This window comes from Pseudonaja textilis, chromosome 18 (genome assembly GCF_049901715.1).
Source record: "Pseudonaja textilis isolate UNSWEBS1 chromosome 18, rPseTex1.2, whole genome shotgun sequence".
Taxonomy (NCBI): domain Eukaryota; kingdom Metazoa; phylum Chordata; class Lepidosauria; order Squamata; family Elapidae; genus Pseudonaja; species Pseudonaja textilis.
The window spans coordinates 2,321,818-2,343,684 of record NC_142007.1 but is presented as its reverse complement, the minus strand read 5'-3'; the positions used below and the strand labels follow the sequence as shown (position 1 = coordinate 2,343,684).

The following is a 21,867-nucleotide window of genomic DNA, read 5'->3' as shown; positions in this document are numbered from 1 at the left end:
GGAAAGAGCCGCCAAGACCCTCCATCAAAGGGACAGGCCTCCATTCACCAGACCTTCCTTGGAAGGAGCCGGCGGGGTGGGGTGGGGGGGGGGGGAACTGGACACTGCAAAATAAATAAATAAACCTCCCAGCCCCCAAATCTCCCTGTAAAACAACATTAAGCCGTTGAGTTGTCAGCCAAGACCGATGGCTTTTCGTTGGAGGGAGCCTGTCAGAACGGTGCGGGCGCTATTCCAAATTCTTCCCCTCTTCCCCGCATCCCTTAAGCAGGATTTATTTGGCCTTCGAGCAAAGGATTGTGTGTTTTTCTCTGTGTATGGGGGTTTTTTTTTGTTGTTATTTTTTTAGTTGGGGGCTGCAGCATAATCCTTGTGGGTGGTTCCTTTCTTCCCAGCCGTTAATTGGCCTGTCCAGGATTAAAAAATAAAATAGCGCTGAGTTTCCGTCTTTAATCATCCTTTCTTGCAGTGGGGATTTCTTGCATTTGAGTCCCCAAGATGGGGACCGGTAGGCCATGACACGTACGGGATGATGTGTTGTCGTGGATCCAGATAAACTCTTTTCTCTTCTGAAGGCTGACTCAGACGAAAAAAGTATTTCGATTCTGAATAAAAACCCTCCCAGTTTCCCATTGTGCCGCTCCACATCGACGGACTACGTATGCCCTGAGAAAGTCCCTGCTTTTGTACCCGTCGTGAAAATGTCTGGTTTGCTCCAAGTTCGCTCTTTTTCTTCTTTTCTTCTTCTTCTTCCATGAATTGGTTTTGTTAATTTGAAGACAAGATGATGTCTTCAGGGCAATTTGAAAATCTCTCTCTCTCCCTCTCTCTTTGTGTGTGTACGTGTGTGTGTGTGAGAGAGAGAAGTTTGGTCCTTCTCCAGATCAAACATTAACAGAGTTGGAAGGGACCTTGTAGGTCATCTACTCCAACCCCCTACTCAAACAGGACACCCTACACCATTTCTGACAGGTGACAGTCCAGTCTCTTCTTGAAAGCCTCCAGGGATGAAGCTCCCACAACTTCCGAAGGCAACTTCTGTTCCATGGGTTGATTGTTCTCCCTGTCAAGGAGATTCCTCCTTATCTCCAGGTTGAATCTCTCTCTCAGTTTCCACCCATTCTTCCTTGTCTGGCCTTCAAAGGTTCCTTGGAGAATAGCTTGACCCCTTCCTCCTCTCTGGGGCAGCCCCTCAAATCTTGGAAGGCTGCTCTCCTGTCTCCCCTGGTCCTTCTCTTCCCTAGTCTAGCCATGCCCAGTTCCTGCAACCGTTCATCATATGTTTTAGCCTCCAGTCCCGTAATCACCCTGGTGGTTCTTCTCTGCATTTTTTTCTAGAGTCTCTGATCCTATTTTATTTATTTCGCCTCTTTTCCAGATCATAGATCCGTTTGTGGAAGTCGAGGTGATCGGATTGCCCATGGATTGTTGCAAAGAGCAAACCAGAGTTGTGGACGACAACGGTATGGCTTCCCAATCCTTAATTTTCTCTCTCTCTCTTTCCTGCCATCGCTATAAGGCCAAGGACAATTTTGCAGCTAGAATCCCTAGGATGGATGGCAACCACCACGCATTCATTTCATCCAGTCGCTTATCCACGCAGAACGGTTGACGGTTGGCTGCTTAGCATCTGCTGGAGAAATTGTTGGGCACCTGACAACCTCGAAGCAACTTTGCTTCCATGTTGGAGCAGCTGGTGGCCTCAAGAAAGTTCCTCCTTTTTCTTTTTCTTTTCTTTTTTTTTTTCACTTGATATTTTATTCTCAAAATAAATAACTCCGAACTCTTTTTTTTTTAACAGAAACAAACAAACGAAAAGAAACAAAGCGAACAAGACATTAAAAATGCACTTTTCTCCCTGCAGTGTCTTTGTTTTCTGTTTCTTTTTGTTTCTTTCTTTCTTTCTGGAAGTTCCTTCTAAAGTTTTTTTTTTTCCCCACTTCCTATTTTTATTTTACTCCAAAAAACATAAAACATAAAGCTGATTTTTGGCCAGCTTGAATCCTTTTTCGGCCTTCCAGAGGCTTGAGGAAGGCTTCTGCAGGCTTTGCAGGCTGAAAACTAGGCCCGTTTTGTCACTTCTGGTATTTTCGGAAAAACAGGAAGTGACGAAACGGGGCTAGTTTTCGGCCCGCAGAAGCCTTCCTCAAGCCTTTGGGAGGCCGAAAAAGGCCTCAAACCGCCCCAAAATCAGCTGTGAGGCACGCGGATGCTCAGTGAGGTAAGTTTGCCGGCAGCTCACGAACGGCTCTGCGTGCCGCCTGTGGCATACGTGCCATAGGTTTGCCATCACGGCTGTATGCCTTCTGGTGCTTCGAAGAGTAAGTCAGTCCCCTCTTCTTTCTGGAATCTATAGCTATGCGTGGCTGGCTGGGGAATTCTGGGAGTTGAAGTCTGCACACTTCTATCGGTGGCTGGCTGGGGGAAGCCCACCCATCGCCAAAGACTGGTCAGTAGGTGACACCTAGGAAGGCCCATTCTCCTGCCTCTTGGTCCTGCAGGTTTCAATCCGATGTGGGAGGAAACCCTGGTTTTCAACATCGGCATGCCAGAGATTGCTCTGGTGCGCTTCCTGGTCTGGGACCACGATCCCATCGGGAGGGATTTTATTGGCCAGAGAACAATCGCATTCACATCCATGATGCCAGGTAAGACAGACCTCTTTGTACACCGTTGCTTGTTTTTCCCTGCATTTCCTCGCAATAAGAATAGAGTCACGGATATTATAGTAAGAAATTTGAATTAATTATAACTCTAATTGTAATTATTATTGCACTAGATATGTACAACTGTTTTTTTAATAATGGATAATTTATCCTTAACCTGAAAATACGTTTGTCTGTTCTATGCTTCTTCTTTTCTCTTCCTTCTCTTGCTGTTCATTGGCCACACATTTTTTTTTGACCTCTCCCTATTGCTATAAATTCTTAACTTTCCTCTACTCTCCTTCCTCTTTCTTCTCCCGACAGTCAGAATTCCTCTCCAACCAGAAATTGGGTGGGTGGGGGGAGATCGGGAGATTTGGGCTCAAGGAGATGAGAAGAAGCCATCATTCACCCCACTTTCCTTGCTTCCAGGCTATCGACATGTCTACCTGGAAGGTATGGAGGAAGCTTCCGTCTTCGTTCACGTAGCGGTCAACGACGTTTGTGGTAAGGTGAGTAGCCCTGGAGCCTCAGGTGTGCAAACCTCTCTAGAATTAAGATTCCCTTCCAGATGAGATGGTTGACTTGTCCTTACGGAAGGAAAAACCAACAGTGCCCAGTTTCTCTGGTGTTTGAACTGATCTACCCAATTTTCTGTCTGTGGAGATTCCCCAACATCCAGGTCAACATTGTCCCAAAGGTGTATTTCCAAAAGACAACTGGATTTTCTTGGTGTCTTTTTTTCCTTGAAAAGGTTTCACTTCTCATCCCAGAAGCTTCTTCAGTTCTAACTGAAGAAGTTCGGACCGAAGAACTGAATAAGCTTCTGGGATGAGAAGTGAAACCTCTTCAGAGAAAAAAACCCAGCAAGTCCGGTTGCCTCTTGAGGAAAAAAAAAGTACATGAGCTGGACAACAGAGAATCTCCATAGACATAAAGATTGGGTAGATCTTTGAAAAGGTTTTGCTTCTCACCCAAGAAGCTTCTTCGGTTCGAACTGACGACGTTCGAACCGAAGTCAGAAACCGAAGAAGCTTCTTAGACGAGAAGCGAAACCTCTTCGAGGAAAAGAACAACAAGAAAGTCCAGTTGCCTTTTAGGAAATTCATCTATGGGCCTGCCCAATAAAACACAGGTACTTCTGTATAATCAGGTATACCTTTTTTAAAAAAATCAGTCCTAAAGATATTTCTGTGCATGCGCCGGTTTTTTAGCTTTGCCCACAAAACTCAGCAATACCCTTGACCAAACCTATCCTAGCTGCAGTTGTGTGTCTTAACAGGTACCATGAAGTAGTGATCAGCTGACCCAGTGATTTGGAAAATCCCTATCCAGACTCAGAGTATAACTCTGCTAAGTTGTTTTTCCCGGCTAGCTCAGCTGTCAACGCTCCGGTGTTTGAGGATCTTTTTAGTGGCTAAAAAGAAATAATTACATTTCATGTTGCTGAGGAAGGAAATTCATTTTTCCCTGCTGTGGTTGATGCCTGCAATAAAATCTGATGTTTGTTAGCAGTTTTGAACACGGTCAAATCACGGTTTGTCTAAATGTATGTCAGGAAAACCTCACAGTTCGTTCAGACAGGGGTTTCTTCCATTTGTATTTTTATTTCTTTTCTTTTTTCAACCTTTTCCAAATGCTGGACATTCAGGAAGAAAGATCTACCTGTAGCTGGGTTGTTGTTGTTTTTTTTAATTATTTCCCCTCTTTTCTGAAATTTCTCTAACTTTTCATTTTCATTTTCAAAACCCAAGCTGGTCCTTTTGCACTTATCTTGGGGAATGCTCCACACAAGAATTCCTAAGTTTTCTTGTACCTGTTTTCCCCCAAATATTCTCTTTTTAACTTGTACTTGTGCCTATTGGATGGATTTCTTCTGATGCACACAACCTAATTATCTCCAACTAAGTTACATGGAGCGAGTTCATCCATCAAGTGATGTGTGTTTGTGTTACTTTTTAATCTATTAATCACAATTAGCCGAGTCAAATAAGTGGAAAACAATACTGCCTAGCAGAATCCGCTAGGGGATAGAAAAAGAAAAAAAAAACCCAGCTTGCCAAAATACATATAACATGGACAGGAAAAGAGATAAAAGCAGAAATGTCTATCTATTTTTTGCAGAGATGTTTGCTGGTTTGCAAACCAGTTTAAGACTGGGACAGCCCTCAGCTTGGAAGAATTACAAAAAACTAAGAAAAAGCAGAGTTAGAATTCCATTTATCCATCTTTTCACCCAGATATATTCTGTGATCTATCTCATTGTTTAAAAAAAAGATATATCTCATTAAAAATATATATATATTACCAACCCCAAACTCCCTACTGAATTAAATTACAGTTAGTGAGCCCAAAAGTCTCTCGCTAAGTGAAACAGTTTTGAGCTTTGAGCCATTTGATGGACTTTCTGTCATTAAGCGAATCCCTGCAGTTGTTAAGTGAGTCACACAGTTGTTAAGTGAATCTGGCTCCCCCCCCCCTTTGATTTGGCTTGTGAGAAGGCTGCAAAAGGGGATCCTGGAACACTACGACCGTCATAAGTACGAGAACAAGCATTTTGAGCACGCGATCCCAGGAAGGTAAGTGTGAAAAACGGTCGTAAGTCCCACATTTCAGTGCCGTTCTATTGTGAATGGTCGCTAAATAAACTGTAATACGTCGAGGACTAGGTAGTTTGTTTAGTGTCTGTTCAAAGTTACAACGGCACCGGGAAAAAAGCAACTTACGACCCGTTTTTCCACACTTACGACCTCTGTGGCCTTCCCCACGGTCATGTGATCAAAATTCAGAATGCTCGTCAGCCGCTTCATACTTACGACGGTCGCTGTGTCCCTAGGTCGCGGGGATTCTCCCTTTTTTTTTTTTTTCCTTTTTTGAAAATCCGGTTTACCGGCACTTTTAATCGACTTTAACTCAGTCGGATTTCTCAGCCAAGGTTGAGAAAGCCAATTTTCCCAGTCGTGGGGGGCGCAGTTCCCTTCTCAGCCCCATTGAAAGCTCCCCGCCCCCCCCCCCAAAAGCATATGGGGGGAGGCAGTGTGTGTGTGTGGGGGGGGGTTGGAAACATCCCGGAGAGAACAAGCGAGCCTCTGTCTGGATGTCAAGTTGGCCCGTCGCATTCCAGGGGCGGCTGAAATCCCGCAGGGAAGCAGCAGCCGTGCCGGATGGGGGCGAACGTTGCGTGGCAACCTTGTGTGGCAACCCCTGGCAGCAAGCAGCCCCCTCCTCCTCCTCCTCCTCCTTGTCCTCTTCTTCTTCCTCTCCTCCTCCTCCTCCCTCTTATTTTTCTCCTCCTCCTCTTCTCCTTCTTCTCCTTCTTCTTTTCCTTCTCCTCCTCCTTCCTCTTATTTTTCTCCTCCTCCTCCTCTTCTCCTCCTCCTTCTTCTCCTTTTCCTTCTCCTCCTCCTCCTCCCCTTCCTCTTATTTTTCTCCTCCTCTTCTCCTCCTCCTGCTTCTCCTTTTCCTTCTCCTCCTCCTTCCTCTTATTTTTCTCCTCCTCCTCCTTGTCCTCTTCTTCTTCCTCTCCTCCTCCTCCTCCCTCTTATTTTTCTCCTCCTCCTCCTCCTTCTTCTCCTTCTTCTTTTCCTTCTCCTCCTCCTCCTCCTTCCTCTTATTTTTTTCCTCCCCCTCCTCCTCCTCCTCCTCCTCCCCCCAATGAGGAGGAGAACCAAGGGGAGAAGTTAAACATGTTGAGTTAATCGTGCCACTCTCTCTGTCCCCCTTCTTTCCCTTCCCCCTTTTTCCTCTTTTCTTTTCTCCTCTCTCCCTTTGCCCCTCAGCCAACAACAACAACAACAACAACAAGAGTTGTTGGCAGGCCAGTTGGGTTGTTTCAAAGGACAGGCATCTTGTCTGGAAAATCCTCCGTTTCTAATCCTTCTAGGTCTGCGTTAAATGAAATTAAAGAGGGTGGGGGGGTGGGGCGAGAGCTTCCCGGCGGCCTCCTCCTCCTCCTCCTCCTCCTCCTCTCCTCCTCTTTTGCCTCTCCTTCCAATGTCCACCAGGGCTGGGGGGTGGGGGCGCAGGGGGAGTTGGCTGGTTTTGTCAAAAGGTTCCTCCAAGGGGGAATGGATGGATGGATGGATGGATGGATCCAGTCTTTGTCAGGAGTCAGTTCGATGCCGTCCGCTCTTAATAAACTGAAGCAGCCAGGAAACAGTGGGGAAATATCTCCGTTTCTCTCTCTCTCCTCCCCCTCCCTCCCTCCCTCTTCCCTTCTCTCCCCCCCTCTCTCTCTCTTCCCCCTCTCCCCTTCTCCTTCTTCCTCTCCCTCTTCCTTCCACTCCCTCTTCTTCCTCTCTCTCCCTCTCTCTTCTCCTCTCTCCCTTTCTCTCCCTCCCTCCCTTCTCCCTCTTCTTCTCTACTTCTCTGTCCCTCTCCAAAAAGTGAATTGGGTTGGTGTTAAATAAGTGAAAAAGCGCAGGAGAAAAACAGTCCTGTCAATTGCCCTTCGCTTCAAACAGACACAGCAGAAGGTTGTGTATGTGTGTGTGAGAGAGAAACAGAAACAGAGAGAGAGAGACAGAGAGAGAGAGAGAGACAAACACACACAGAGAGAGACAGAGACAGATTAGGGAAGAGTTTCTGCTGGACTCGTCCTGTCTGGACTCGTGCATTGATTTAAATCATGAGGACTAGAAACTTAGTTCTCCATAGAGGCAAGGCCATTATTTGATGCTATTTTGATTTGTGGTGGGAGGGGGGACAGCATCGACAAATAGTTTAATGAGCTAGCCTTTGGACAGAGATAAACTCACAGATAAACTCTCTCCCTCCTCCTCCTCCTTTTCCTCTTCTTCTTCTTCTTCTTCTTCTTCTTCCCCTTCTTCTTCTTCTTCTTCTTCTTCTTCTCCTCCTCCTCCTCCTCCCTCCCCCCTCCCCCTCCCCCTCCCCTCCCCCTTCTTCTTCTCCTTCTCCTTCTCCTCCTCCTCCTCCTCCTCCTCCTCCTCCTCCTCCTCCTTCCCTTCCCTTCCCCTTCCCCTTCCCTTCCCCTTCTTCTTCTTCTTCTTCTTCTTCTTGAGTTGCTTCCTGATGGGTAGTTTTAATTTGCAACCGGCTGACGCGGCCTTTTAAAATAGCTGGCAGCATTTTTTTTTTCTTTTTTGGGGGGCGTGGGGGGTGGGGGTGAGGTACTTGCTGTCTTCCAGTTTGCCCGACAGCCCACCTGCACCCCCTTCCGTTTCCCACGGCAGACCCAAATCCCTCCTCCCGTCTCTTTTTCAATTTCCCCAACCGATTTGCTTTCTGATTGCTTTCATCTCCTCTCTCCCTCCTCTTCCCTAAGTCTCCCACCTCCCCCTGGTTGGGTTCTCATTAACGTTTCTCCTGCCCCCCCGACTTGGTGGGTATCAACACCGCTAATTATGGAGCCTCATCTTCCCCAGGGAAGAGATGACTTCCTGTTCTGCAGGTGGGCTGCAACACCCAAGCCAGTCCTACCTGATTACGGAACAGCATTCGGATCTGCGCCAGGGATTATATATTATATTTTCTGCCTCTAGGAGAAAACAGAAGTCTCGCCCTACTGTACCCTTTCCCCATCCCTTCCCTAATTAGACTATTTCAATAGAATAGAATAGAATAGAATAGAATAGAATAGAATAGAATAGAATAGAATAGAATAGAATAGAATAGAATATAGAATGGAATGGAATGGAATGGAATGGAATGGAATGGAATGGAATGGAATGGAATGGAATATTAATAGAACAGAATAGGAAAGAATGGAATGGAATGGAAGGGAATGGAAGGGAATAGAATGGAATAGAATAGAATAGAATAGAATAGAATAGAATAGAATAGAATAATAATGGAACAGAATAGGAAAGAATAGAATAGAATGGAATGGAATGGAATGGAATATTAATAGAACAGAATAGGAAAGAATAGAATGGAATGGAATGGAATATTAATAGAATAGAATAGAATAGAATAGAATAGAATAGAATAGAATAGAATAGAATAGAATAGAATAGAATTCTCTATTGGCCAAGTGTGATTGGACGCACAAGGAATTTGTCTTGGTGTAAATACTCTCAGTATACATAAAAGAAAAGAGACATTCGTTAAGAATCAAGAATCCTAAGGTACAACATTTAATCATAGTCATTGGGTACAATAAGCAATCAAATCATACCAAGAAACAGTCAGTTACAGTCACACAGTCACAGGTGGGAGCGGGTGGGCGATAAGGGGTGATGAGAAGGTTAATAGGAATAATAATGCAGACTTAGTAAATAGTTGGACAGTGTTGAGGGAATTATTTGTTTAGCAGAGGGATGGCTTTTGGGAAAAACCGTCCTTGTTGTTCTGGTGTGCAGAGCTCAGTATAGCCTCGTTTTGAGGGTGGGAGTTGAAACAGTTTATGTCCGGGATGTGTGAGGGGTCTGTAGATATTTTCCCGGCCCTCTTTTTGACTCGTGCAGGACACAGGTCCTCCATGGAAGGCAGGTTGGTAGCCATTGCTATTTTCTGCAGGCCTAATTCCTCTCTGGAGTCTGTGTCTGTGTCTGTCCTGTTGGGTTGCAGGTGATAGACTCAATAATTCTCGGTAAAAATTTAATTATACAGAAAAGGGGACTTTTCACCCGTTCATGATTTGAGTTTGGTATGGAACACCCTTCTGCAACGATTTCTGCAAAATCCACATTGGCAACTAGCATCACGGCAGGAAGGGAAATCAAAATGACCCCAGAAAAAAAAGAGAGAGAGAGAGAGCTGTTAGCCCTGATCTGGACCAAAGGAAAAAGAAAATAAATTGGTTTGGGAGCCCGGAATGGACATTTTTCCTTCCCATGGGAATTATGGGAACTGTAGTTTCTCCCCTCCCACCCCCACCAAGACTGGACAAAAATTTTGACATCTGTCAAAAATGGTGTAGGGTCTCTTTGTTGCGCAGGGGGTGGGGGGTTGGACTAGATGACCTACAAGGTCCCTTCCAACTCTGTTAATCTGTACCTAAGTTCTCAGAAGCAGGTAGTTAATCATTTTTTCAGCACTTCCCTAACTTTTAAAGTGCATAGCTGTGCAAATTGGGAAGGGGGTCTCTCTTTATGGCAAAGAGAGAGACTTTTTAAGAATTATCTGGTTTGTTCAGAAAGCCACTTCACTCTTTTTCTGTTCGTTTTTTTTTCTGTATTCCTTGGGGGGGATTGAATAATGTCAAACTCCACCTGTTTGCTCCCCTCTGTTCTCTCTTTCTCTCTTTCTTTCTCTCTCTTTCTCTTTCTCTCTCTTGTTCTCTCTCTCTTTCTCTTTCTCTTTCTTTCTCCTGTTCTCTCTCTCTTTCTCATTTTCTCTCTCTTTCTCTCTTCTCACTCTCTTTTTCTCTCCCTCTTTCTCTTTCTCTCTCTTTTTCTCTCTCTCCCCTCTCTTTCTCTCTCTCCTCGCCCCCCCGCTCTCTCCGCATCCCTTTTATAGTTTATCCATGTTACTTGTCTGATTTCTCACATGTGACTCCTAAATGTCTCGCAGGGACAATCTCGGCTTGTTCTTCTTCCTCTTCTCGTTCCTCCTCCGTGTCTCACTTTCTGCCTTCTCCTTCTGTCTGTTTGTGATTGCAGTGGCCTCCTTCTCTGTGTCCCTCCCAAAAAGCCTCCTTTTAGAAGCAGAGCAAATGTAGACGCCTCGAAGGTACCCTTCCTCCCTTCCTCGCCAACCCAGGAAGGTGGAATGAGCGGTTGGGAGCATCGCGATGCTTGCATGCTTCCGTACACCCCAAAACTTCATGAAACATTTTTTGTTATGTGTGTGTGTGTGTGTGTCTGTCTGTCTTTCTTTCCTGATTTAGCTTTCTTTTCTTTCTTTTTTTTTTCCTCCTCCTGGGAAAAAAAAAATCCACCAACAATCAACAACACACAACACACATACACATACACACCTCCCCAACTCAAAACTTCCACTCATATAACATGGATTGCGACATTTCCACGGAATGCTGGGCTGAGCCATCAAACCTGTAGATTATTCCCACGTTTATGAAGCAGATCCAGGATTCTCCAATGTTGTCGTGTGTGTTTGTGTGTGTGTTGTTGTTGTTTTTAACTATCCCTCCCCGGTTCAACAGGTAGTCCTCGACTTACAATCGGAGCTGAGCTCAAAATGTCTAAGCGGGACAGCTGTATACATGGGTTTCCCACGGTTGTTAAGCGGACCACCGCCGCTGTTAAATTAGTCACACGGTTGTTAAGCCGGAATCTGGCTTCCTCCCCGTTGGCTTTGCTTGTCAGAAGGGCGCCAAAGGGGATCACGTGACCCTGGGATATGGCAAACGGTCATAAGTATGAGTCAGTTGCCGAGTGCCTGCATTTTGATCACCTGATCCTGGGGGTGCTGCAACGGTCATAAGTATGAGTCGGTTGCCAAGGGTCTAGAGTGGTATGGTGGCCTAGAGGTGGAGCTGTCACCTCAACAATCAGGAGGCTGTTAGAGTCTAAGTAGAGGCAGATATTTCTCTCCTTGGGCACAGTGAGATTATATCTGCTGAATAAAACTCCTCATCGGCAACAGGAAGGGCATCTGGCCAATAAGCACTCAGCTCCATCCAGTTGCCCCGACTCCACCCCACAAGGGATTACGGGGCCGTTAAAAGAGGATTGAAAGATGATGAGTTGCCGAGGCTCTGAACTTGGATCCTATGACCCTGGGAATGCTGCAATGGTCATGCGAAAAATGATCCTAAGTCACTCTTTCCCGGGCCGTCATAACTTCGAACAGTCACTATATGAACGGTTGTAAGTCAAGGACTACCTTCCCTTCCTCTCTCTCAACGGAGGGATGGGTTATTTTTTTTCCTTCTGAACCCAATAACAGCTGCTCTGTCTTGAGCCAAGGGCACCCTCACCCCCTAAACGTAACGCCCACGAATTGTCCCCCGGTTTAAGGGACCCAATTCCTGGGACTGGATTCCTCAGGAACGGACATGCTGGATCTTCTTCTTAAACGGCTTCCTTTCCTTCCCACCAAATTTGCACCCGGATTTGGGGTCTTGAATCGCTTGCTTGGATTCAAGCGTCAGTGAATAGCCTCGCCGGGGTCGGGTGGGTCGGGGATGCATCCAGTGACCTCGAAGGGTCTGGTGGGAAGGGAGGGGGGAAGAAATATCACTTACACCCCACTGCATTCCATCAATTGGGGGAAGGGGGTTTCTTGTTTTTTTGGGGTGGGGGGGCATGGGGTGGAAGCCCCCTCTTCCACGATCTGTGTATGTTGTACGTGAGAGATTTCTTGCTGGGGTTTTTTTTTTCTTGCAGTCTATCTGTCTATGTACAGGGTTGTGGCTAGCTTGACAATTATGTTCTGCCCAAATATCTTAATTATGTTATGCTACATGACAAAAGCAATGAAGAGGTGGCCAATCACTTAGTTTTTAAATAATAATAATAACAACAACAACTCAGGGTTGAACTATGGAATCCTGGGTGACCTCTGAGCTGGGCTGTGTTCATTGCAGACGTTTCATGACCCAACTAGGTTGCATCATCAGTGCTAGAAGGGAGAAGGGTTGGCTCTCTATTTATATATGGCGAGCCTCTAGTACAGTGGTGGCTAACCTTTTTTTGGGCTCCTGTGTTCGCGTGCCAGCACCCAGAAGGCAATGCACGCCTCCCCACCTCCCCTACGCATGCGCGCGCAATCCCCCCACCCCCGCCCCCCCCCTTGCCTGCACTGTGCCTCACAGCTGGTTTGAGGGCCTTTTTTGGCCTCCCAAAGGCTTGAGGAAGGCTTCTGCAGGCTCTGCAAGCTTTGCAGGCCGAAAACTAGCCCCGTTTCATCACTTCCTGTTTTTCTGAAAATACCGGAAGTGACGAAACGGGCCTAGTTTTTGGCCTGCAAAGCTTTCAGAAGCCCGCAGAAGCCTTTCTCAAGCCTCTGGGAGGCCGTAAAAGGCCTCAAACCCGCCGAAAATCAGCTGGGGGGTGCTCGCATGCGCAGTGAGGTAAGTTTGCCTGCAGCCTGTGTGCCGGCACAAATGGCTCTGCGTGCCACCTGTGGTACACGTGCCATACGTTCGCCATCACGGCTCCAGTAGATAAAGAGAGCCAATCTCTTCTAGTACTGATGATGTTACCTAGCCGGGTCATGAAATGTCTGCAAGAAAATCCACCAAGCTCAGAAGAGCACCAAGAACCCCACAGTCTACTTTCAAGGGTCTCCAAACTTGGCAAGTTTAAGACTTGTGGGACTTCAACTCCCAGAATCCCTGAGCTAACATGACTGGAGGAGGACTTGTGAGAGTTGAAGTCCCACAAGTCTTCAAGCTGTCTAGTTTGAAGACCCCCCATGTCTACTTCTTCTTCCTCCTCCTCCCCTCCCTCCTCCTCCTAGCATTGATGATGTTACCTACTTGGGTAATACAATATCTACAAGAAAACCACCAAGCTTAGAGAGAGAGAGAGAGCCAACTTCATTCCCTTCTAACACTGATGATGTTTCCTAGCTGGGTCATGAAACGTCCGCAAGAAAGCAACCAAGCTTAGAGAGCACGAGGGATCCCCATAGTCCACTACATCCTCTTCCCCCTCCTCCTCCTCCTCCTCCTCCTCTTCCCACTGATGACGTTACCTACTTGGGTAATGCAACATCTCCATGAAAGCCACCAAGCTCAGAGAACGCCAAGGACCCCCGATGCTAGACATGTTCCAACAGGCGATTGGGTTTGTGGTCCCAGGGGACATACACCATCATTTAGTTAGGAAATGGAAACATCTGGGGAAAGCTGTGAGGTCCAGAAACCAACTGGCCGTTCCTCTCTCTTCCCTCCCATTCCGGGATTAGCTGAGGCTACCCTGAATCACGCCCTACGGCTACCGAGAGTGTGGCGCCCGGGTTTCATTTCGGTTGTCGCCACACCCTGGGGAAGAAACATTACCCGCTCTGTTATGGCTTCTCTCTCCTTCTTCTCCTTCTCTCCCCCTCTCCCCACCCCTCCCCGGCAGGTCAAACCAGCGCTGGGCCTAAAAAGCCTCTTTCTCAGAAGTCCAAAGCAGGCCTCTCTCGACAGCCATGCTGCTGGTCAGCTCAACCGCAAACATTCCTTTAGCAGTCAGCTTTTACGGCGGACGGCCAGCGCGCCCACCAAGAGCTTAAAAAAGCCCAAGATCGCCCTGGATGCCCGAGACGAGAGCTCGGAAGGTGACGGCAAGGTCCCGCTCTGGAAGACTCCTCCCACCCTCGCTTGACCAGGAATCCGACCTCCGTCCCGGGCGCCATCGCCTTCCCGAGAGAGTCTCGGCGGCATGGCAGGGGACCCCAAGGGATCCAAAGGTAAGGCTCACAGTTGGGGCAGAGAGCAAAGGCGAGGCGGCCAGGGGTACCAGGACGCCACCTTCAGCGAGCCCATCCGGAGATCGAGCCGGATCTGCCTCCGAGAACCCGCCGGGCAGAAACAAGGCCTTTTCACCTGCATCGAACCGGGTAGGATGGGCATGGCCACCTATTGCATGAAGTGTGTGGTCGGCTCCAGCGACAGCCCCGAGGTGGAGGGCCAGTGGAGCGAGCCCGGCGCCGGCCAGCCCACCTCCGGCGACGCTCCCCACTACGGCTGCTGCGGCAGCCTGGAGGGTGAGGAGCGGGCGGAGCTGAAACCTTGGGGGGTCCAGGAGCAGCCCCACGCCCGCTCCGAGCTGCACCTATGCACCAGCTACGGGGCTACCAGGAGCCTGACCAGAACCTGCCAGCCCTTTGGGACCTCAGGGAAGAAAAAAGGGGACTCGGCATGTCTCGGGCCCAAGGACCGGTCGTGGCGGCGGTGGCGCGCACCACCCAGCGGCAAATACCGCAGCACCGTCAACCTAGTGAGCTCCAACAATGGCTCGGTGTCCTCCAGTTCCAGCAGTCTAGACAGCCTCGAGAGCCCCGATTTCTCCCAGGGCTGGCCGGAGAGCGCCCGCAAACAGGCGGGCACCCTTCAGCGGGAAATGAATGCCTTGTTTTCTGAGAAAATGGAGGAAATTCGGAGTAAATCCCCTATATTCTTCACCGGTAAGATCGGATCTGCCGCGCCCGACCCTCCGTTCCAGATCCGTACCATCATCGCCTCCCTGTAGAAACATCCCGCGCTCCTCGTTCCCCGGTTGTCAGCGTGGGGTTGGCCGCTTGACCGCCGTCCTCCCTTAGTGACCAAGCATGGTGTTGTCATTTCATTTCCGCTGGGGGCTTTAACCATAGCGAAGTAGTGACTTCCCCTGCATGCCAGCCCCTCTCCTCTCTTTTTGCGAGTTGTTGTGGTGTTCCTTTTTTGTGTGCTCCACTGGGTGCGATCCTAAGAACCGTTTCTCGTCCAACCAGAGTCACTACCTCACGGAAAGCCAACATTAGCTCCTCCCCAGCCTTGTGTTCTGGCTCCTTGATTTCTCTATCCTACGAGTAACCCTCGACTTATGACCACCGTTGACCCCAGCATTTCGGTCACTAAGTAGAAACATCAGTTAAGTGAGTTTCACCCCATTTTAACCCTAACCCTTCCTTGCCACCGATGCTAAGTGAATCCTTGCCATGGTTCAGTTCCTAATGTGTTCGTTAAGTGAATCTGGCTTCCCCCACCCTGACCTTACTTGTCAAAGGTCACAAAACGTCACACACACACACACACACACACACGGGACTTATTATTATTATTATTATCATTATCATTATCATTATCATTATTATTATTATTATTCCCTAATGGAATATCTTCCTGGAGAAATGGAAATCTGTCGGCCTCCTAAAAAAAACGATTCTGTAACTTTTGAAAAGCCAGTTTTACAGCATTTTTCAAACAGATATATTTAAATAGTACTGTAGACAATCATTGTTTTTTTTTAGGTTTGACTAGCATGATCGAAGAACAGTGGCGGATTTTTATTTGCCTTACTCTTAATTTAAAACTACCAAAGAACCTCACTCTGTTATTTGCTTAACTTAGTATGAACACGTAAATGTTATGTTTTGGTTTAAAACTCCTTGCACTAATGACAATTTTAATAAAATGCTTTATTTCTAAAAAGAAAGAAAGGAAGGAAGGAAGGAAGGAAGGAAGGAAGGAAGGAAGAAAGAAAAAGAAAGAAAGAAAGAAAGAAAGAAAGAAAATAAATCCTGGTTTATATCAGCTGGGTAGTATTTCCCCTGTTTTAATGGCCTCCGGAGTAGGCATTTCCAAATATGGAACCCCTCCTGATGTCTGAGAACCAAATCCCATCATGCCAATAAAACCTATTTTGAAATAAAAAGCTCAAATAGGATTTTTTTCCCCTCTGAACACAGAGAATCCCTGGGGGATTTCTGACTGAATGGCAGTAGAATACGGGGTTGGACTAGAAGACCTCCGAGGTCCCTTCCAGCTCCGAAATCCTTCATTCCCGTTTCAACAGATTGGCAACCTACGTCATTACCCATAATCCTGTTCCTCATGGGCAGACATTCCCCCCCCCGCCCTCCCCCCCCCCATTCTTTCCCTTAAGCTTCTCCTGGTTGGTCAAAAGCGAATTCTCAGGATCTGCATGTTCAGTTAGTCTCGTTTCCTCGGCTTCCTTTTCCTAATTTATTCTCTGTGCCTGAACTAACTTGTTTTTTGTTTTTTTTTTTATTTTCCTTCTTTTTTCCTTTTCCTCGTGCCCTCTTTCACCGCGTAGTTAAGAATTGAAAGGATGATCCAGTCCCAGGTAACTGAAGACTTCTTTCGGGGTTCTTTCCTTTGCCTGCTTTCTCACTTTCTCTACAGCCTTCCGTCCTTCGGAGGTCGGTCAAATGAGGACCCAGGGGGTTGGGGGTGATAGGCTGGCTCTGTAAACCGCTTAGAGAGGGCTCGGAAGCACTGTGAAGCGGCATATAAGTCTAAGGGCTATTGCTAGTGCTATCTATCTATCTATCTGTCTATCTCTTTCTTTCCTCCCTCCCTCCTTTCTCTCTTTCTTTCTTTTTCTTTCCATCCATATATATCCACCCATTCCCCTTTCTCTGTGTCTTCTATCTCTATCTATCTATCTATCTATCTATCTATCTATCTATCTATCTATCTATCTATCTATCTATCTATCTATCATCTATCTATCTATCTATCATCTATCTATCTATATCTATCTATCTATCTATCTATCTATCTATCTATCTATCTATCTATCTATCTATCTATCTATCTATCTATCTATCTATCTATCTATCTATCTATCTATCTATCTATCTATCTATCTATCTATCTATTTTTCTATCTATCCTCTCTCTCTCTAGTCTGTCTGCCTCTTATGTTCTATCTATTCGTCCATCTATATTTCCTTCCTTCCTTCCTTCCTTCCTTCCTTCCTTCCTTCCTTCCTTCCTTCCTTCCTTCCATCCATCCATCCATCTATCTATCCCTCCCCCTCTCTCTCTGTCTCTTCCCCTTCCCTCCCTGGTGATGCAGTGGTTGTAATGCGGTATTGCAGGCAAGTCGACTCGGCCTTCCCTCCTTCCGAGGTGGGTAAAACGAGGACCCAGATGGTTGGGGGCAAAGAGGCTGACTCTGTAAACCGCTTAGAGGGGGCTGCACAGCCCCACGAAGCCCTATATAAGTCTAAGGGCTATCGCTACTGAAGGCGCTCGATCGCCGAAATACTCGGGGGGATCCGATCTAGCCCCATGGTTATAGCGGCGTCTCCCCCAGAGCCTGGCTGCCGAACGACTGCGTCTGAATCCTAGCGTTGTGGGTTGCAAAATCCATACATCCCCCTGAGACTGGCTGTTGTTCACATGACCTAGTTAATCCTGCCCAAGTCCCGCTGAGCTTTGAATGAGCAGCGCTGGGGATGATCCAACTTAATGTGTCCTGCAGCGTTTCCTGTCTACGCCAAGCCCTGCAAATCCTTTCAATGTATTTACACGTAGCATATTTTGTAAATCTTTTGTTTGTTTGTTTTTAACATATTTGTTATATATTACAAGCTATAGGCCGGGCGCTTAACAGTTACTCTCTTTTCAATATTTTGTGATAGTTTATTATCTTTCCAAAGTACATTAATCTTATCTTTTTTGAAAAAACAAAAACCCACCCCAAAGTAAATTATCTTTTCAGATATTAATCTGAGGTATTAATATTTTCCCATGAAATATGATGTAATAGCCACGTGGTTATGTAACTGCAGGATCCAATGATTTGTTTCTGTCATTTTCCATTCTTCATGACTAGACAGTGGTGCGATTCGACCTTTTTTGAGCTACCCGTTCTGTGGGCGTGGCTTGGTGGGCGTGGCTTGGTGGGCGTGGCAGGAGAAGGATACTGCAAAATCCCCCTTCCCTCCCCACCCCACCAGCCTGCTTTCCAGCTCCGTTCTCCTGTGCAGAGCAACCAAAGAAGACCCAGCCAATCAGCTGGGATTAAATGGGAGGCGGAGAAGAGATGGGGTTGGCGGGGCTAGTCAGAGGTGGGATTGGCCGGTTCTCCGAACGACTCACAATTTCTGCTACCGGTTCTCCAGAACCGGTAGCAGGGTCAGTGCCAGAACAGAGCGGGTGGGATGTGGAGGGAATTGGCCCTTTGCCTGTTTGTCTGTGCCAAGATAAGAGCCGGCCGTGGCTGATTCTACTTCTCCCTTATTGAGATGGCTGGGTTTGACACGTATCCCTCAAAGTAGGCCAACTCTTTCCAACCCGTAGCTCAAAATGGGACCACGGGGACACGCAAGCCACTTTCTTTGAGAACTTCTTGGGTGTTCACTCATTCATGGATTCCTTCTCCTTCTTCCTTCCAGATATCCAGCGATTCTCCATGCACCAGTCGGCCCCGTCCTTACGCAGCCTCCAGACCATCCACGAAGAGCCCCTCGCCGCCAACAAGAACCAGCCTTCCAGTTTCCACTTCCTTCTGCCCGCCTGCCCCGTCAGGGCCCCCAAAGAAGACCCCGGGCCTCGTCCTTCCCAGGAAGCTGTTCCAGACGGAAGGGAACGCTTTGAGAGGACTTCTTGTTTGGAGCACCGGACGGTTTCGGAGAGGACGCTTCTCGCGCCCAGCGTCTCGGGAGAGGAAGGCGGGATGGGAAGCAAGAAAGAAGGAGAAGGTCGGACAAGGGCTCCTTGCCACGGAGGCCTTCTCCGCCCTCAAGTACAGCACCACCTCGTGTCAGACAATTGTGAGCTCCACCCGGCCGGAGATGGCCAGAAGAAGACGGACAGGTTAGTTCAATGGCTGACAAGCGATGAGAAGAGCAGAGTTGGACCACCAAACCAAAGTGAAAGGGACAACAGCACCACGCCAACTCCACTTCGCGCAACTCCCAAAGGAACCGTCGCAATCCCCGTGCCTCCGACTGTTGCGAGGAGACCGAGGGATGAAGGATACAAGCGGTGCAACCACGGAGTCTCCATGAAGCCTCCTGAGAACTGTTCTCCTACCCCGGAAGTTTATTGGGACGCCACGGTCCATGACCGCATCTGGAGCAAGCTTGATTTCAGCACCCACCAGGACAACATGTCCTCCTCTTCCAGCATGTCTTCCAATGACACCGTCATCGACCTCTCCTTGCCCAACCTTGCCCGGAAGAGCCTTCCCGACCTTGGCGCTCAGAACGCCACCCCCCAGAGAAGAACCGCCAGGCCCTGGTCCGCCAACGCGGCCTCTGGGCGCGAAGGCCCCACAGTGACCAAGAGCAAATCCAACCCCAACTTGAGGTTGGATCAACCCCCGGAAGACGACTGGCGCCCAAGGCCTCTCAGCTTCTCCTCGGCGTCCAGAAGACACACCTGGAACCGGTTGTACGTGGAGAGCCTCAAGAGGTCATGCCTGAAGCCCGAAGAGCTGAAGAACCCCGATGCCAACCCCGTGAAGTCCAAAAGCCTCGGGGACCTCACCTCGGACGACATCCGGCCCACTTCGGAGAGCAAGTACCGGAGCATCAGCCGCAGTTTCGCCACCCGTTCGGTGAGGGCCGCCGGCCATCGTGGGGCCTTCAAGTCTCCGGGAAGGTCTCCAGATGAACTGACGGAGCGCCTGAAGAAGCTCACCTTCTTCCAGCAGCAGGACGACATCACTTCTCCCACCTGCCTGGAACGTCCCAACGCCGGGGAGGAAGAGGAAGGTGAAGAAGAGGAGGAGGAGGAGGAAGAGGAAGAAGAGACCATCCTGATCCGGAGGTCTTCTTCACGGAGCCAGAGCAGGGTGAGATACATCGCCAACCGGGCCAGGCAAGCTCAGGAGAGGCAGAAGCTCAAAAGTTTGGCCCTGAGCATTGAGGAGCGGGGCATCCCCGAAGGAGCCTGCTGCTTTCCGGGGGGGCCCTACACGGACCCGGCTTCCCCTGCCTTGTTTACACCCCAACTCAAGAACCCGGCAGACTTGAATCCCGAGGCCGAAGGCGTCTTCACCTTCAGGCTCTGACAGTGGGAAGGGCTGAACCAGAAATCGATGTTTACATTGCTGTCGGAGCAAAACCAACCGTCCCCCTTTCCCTGGTTTTCTTAAAATACACATGCGTATACGTGTGTGTGTGTGTGTGTGTGTGTGTGTGTGCCTAGTGAAGAAAACCCTCGTTCAATGAGGGAGGACACTCCACCTCCCCTCCTCCTCCTCCTCCTCCTCCTCCTCCTCCTCCTCCCCCTCCTCCTCCTCCTCCCTTCTGGCACTGATGATGTTCCTTAATTGAGTCATGAAACGTCTGCAAGAAAGAGAGCACCAAGGACCCCACAGTCCTCCTCCTCTCCTCCTCCTCCTCCTCCTCTCCACCTCCTCCTCCTCTCCTCCTCCTCCTCTTCTCCTCCTCCTTGTAAAGTCCACTCCCTTCTGGCACTGATGATGTTCCTTAATTGAGTCATGAAACGTCTGCAAGAAAGAGAGCACCAAGGACCCCACAGTCCTCCTCCTCCTCCTCTCCACCTCCTCCTCCTCCTCCTCTTCTCCTCCTCCTTGTAAAGTCCACTCCTTCTGGCACTGATGATGTTCCTTAATTGAGTCATGAAACGTCTGCAAGAAAACCACCAAGCTCAGAGAGCACCAAGGACCCCACAGTCCTCCTCCTCCTCCTCCTCCTCCTCCTCCTCCTCCTCCTCCTCCTCCTCCTCCAATGGACTACTCTTATGTTTGTGAGAAACTGTAATAATAACAACGATAATGCAGCCTGTAGCATGCATCACGGGGAGTGGGCAACTCCGATTTTCCCAGGGTGAGAAGGTTCCTCCCTTCTCCGCGTTCCCTGGGAAGCACGTCCCAAAGGGCTGCACGATTGTCCCGTTTCTTCCTCTCTCTCTCTCTTTTTTTTCCTTTTTTATCGACTGCTTTCCTCCATGCCCCCTCTCCCCCAGCCCCGGGGCAGACCACCCAAACAGTTGGCTCAGCCATCCGTTGCGGCCTTAGCTTAATTCATGCCCAGGAGGGCCAAGGGGCAAGGACCACGCCCGAAATCCTCCCTGAGTTCCTCTCCTTGTCTCTAATCCCCACGGCTGGCTTCTATCCTTGGCCGTTTGCAAGGTTTCGAACCAGCAGCATGAGAACCTGGGAGACATTTTTAGAAGCTGTATGCCAGAGGGCATGGTTCTCGGTTTCTCTAGATATTAGGAAGGAAGGAAGGAAGGAAGGAAGGAAGGAAGGAAGGAAGGAAGGAAGGAAGGAAGGAAGGAAGGAAGGAAGGAAGGAAGGAAAGACTATTGCCAACTTAAGTATTAGGAGGAGGAAGGAAGAGAAAAGAAAGAAAAGAAAGGGAAAGAAAGAGAAAGAAAGAAAGGAAAGAAAGAAAGAAAGAAAGAAAGAAAGAAAGAAAGAAAGAAAGAAAAAGAAAGAAAGAAAGAAAGAGGAAGGAAGGAAGGAAATTATCCTCCCTTAAAAAGACTGTCACCCACTTGGATTCTCTATGTGTTAGGAGGAAGGAAGGAAGAAAAGAAAGAAAGAAAGAAAGAAAGAAAGAAAGAAAGAAAGAAAGAAAGAAAGAAAGAAAGAAAGAGGAAGGAAGGAAGGAAGGAAGCCATCCCTCCCTTTAAAAAAGACTGTCACCCACTTGGTTTCTCTATGTGTTAGGAGGAAGGAAGGAAGAGGAAGGAAGGAAAGAAGAAAGAAAGAAGGAAGAAAGAAGGAAGGAAGGAAGGAAGGAAGGAAGGAAGGAAGGAAGCCCCTCCCTTTAAAAGAAGACTTCACCAACTTGGTTTCTCTATGTGTTAGGAGGAAGGAAGGAAGGAAGGAAAGAATGAGAACGAAGGAAAAAAAGAAAGAAAACTTGTTGCCAAGTTTCCTTTCCTTTTGTAACCTCCCCTCTCCAGCTGGGTTTGAGCCCCGTGCTTTAAAACA

The 21,867-nt window shown here is 48.1% G+C and overlaps 1 protein-coding gene across 1 annotated transcript in view; it reads left to right on the top strand.

Moving 5' to 3' along the window:
- The window catches only part of PLCH2 (phospholipase C eta 2), a 77,051-nt gene extending 55,765 nt beyond the window's left edge, over nucleotides 1-21,286 (top strand). The window contains 5 exon segments of the mRNA XM_087914999.1: nucleotides 1,379-1,463; nucleotides 2,502-2,648; nucleotides 3,078-3,157; nucleotides 13,583-13,910; nucleotides 18,350-21,286. Of these exon segments, the coding sequence (XP_087771125.1) occupies nucleotides 1,379-1,463; nucleotides 2,502-2,648; nucleotides 3,078-3,157; nucleotides 13,583-13,910; nucleotides 18,350-19,971 (2,262 nt within the window). The 3' untranslated portion in view covers nucleotides 19,972-21,286.
- The last annotated feature ends 581 nt before the right edge of the window (nucleotides 21,287-21,867 follow it).